The sequence below is a fragment of the Otolemur garnettii genome, unplaced genomic scaffold, assembly GCF_000181295.1.
Source record: "Otolemur garnettii isolate 467f Iridium unplaced genomic scaffold, OtoGar3 scaffold00001, whole genome shotgun sequence".
In the NCBI taxonomy this organism is placed as follows: Eukaryota; Metazoa; Chordata; class Mammalia; order Primates; family Galagidae; genus Otolemur; species Otolemur garnettii.
This window is the reverse complement of record NW_003852396.1, coordinates 32,766,575-32,767,513: the sequence shown is the minus strand read 5'-3', so window position 1 is coordinate 32,767,513 and position 939 is coordinate 32,766,575. Positions and strand designations below refer to the sequence as shown.

At 45.5% G+C, this 939-nt stretch overlaps 1 protein-coding gene across 1 annotated transcript; it reads left to right on the top strand.

Moving 5' to 3' along the window:
• Positions 1-939, top strand: LOC100961988 (olfactory receptor 51V1-like). Its single transcript, XM_003780976.1, has one exon. The coding sequence runs from the start codon at positions 1-3 to the stop codon at positions 937-939; it is 939 nt and encodes a 312-aa protein (XP_003781024.1).

The window sequence follows — 939 nt, the reverse complement described above, 5'->3', positions numbered from 1 at the left end:
ATGTCTGCTATCTCTATCTCAAACCTCAGTAGTTCCAGTTTTCTTCTTACCGGTTTCCCTGGCCTAGAAGCTTACTATCTCTGGCTCTCCATTCCTTTCTCCTCCGTCTATGCTATGGTGTTCCTGGGGAACTGCATGGTGTTCCATGTGATCCGGACTGAGTCAAGCCTGCACCAGCCTATGTTCTATTTTCTGGCCATGTTGGCCCTCACTGACCTGTGCATGGGGATGTCCACTGTGCACACGGTGCTGGGGATCCTGTGGGGGTTCATTCGAGAGATCAGCCTGGATTCCTGCATTGCCCAGTCCTATTTCATTCATGGTCTGTCTTTCATGGAGTCCTCTGTCCTCCTCGCTATGGCTTTTGACCGCTACATCGCCATTTGCAATCCACTGCGCTACTCTTCCATTCTAACAAATGACAAGATTGTGAAAATTGGGGTGGCAATCTTGTGTAGAAGTTTTTTATTTATACCTCCAGGCATCATCTATCTGAAGTTCTTAAATTACTGTCGTCCTCACGTCCTTTCTCATTCTTTCTGCCTGCAGCAAGACATGATTCGAATTGCCTGCTCAGACATCCGCTTCAACAGCATCTATGGTCTGTTCCTGGTAATCAGCAATCTGTTTTTGGATGCTGTGCTCATAATCACCTCTTATGTCATGATCCTGTATGCTGTGTTAGTCATCGCGTCGCGGGAGGAGAGACTCAAGTCCTTGCAGACCTGCGTATCTCACATCTGTGCTGTTTTGGTTTTCTACATCCCAATTATTGGTCTGAGCATGGTCCATCGTTTTGGAAAACACCTCTCACCACTGGTTCATGTCCTCATGGGCAACATCTGCATCATTTTCCCACCCTTTATGAATCCTATTATTTATAGTATCAAGACTAAACAGATAAGAAGAAGAGTCCAAAAATTGTTCTACTTAAAATGA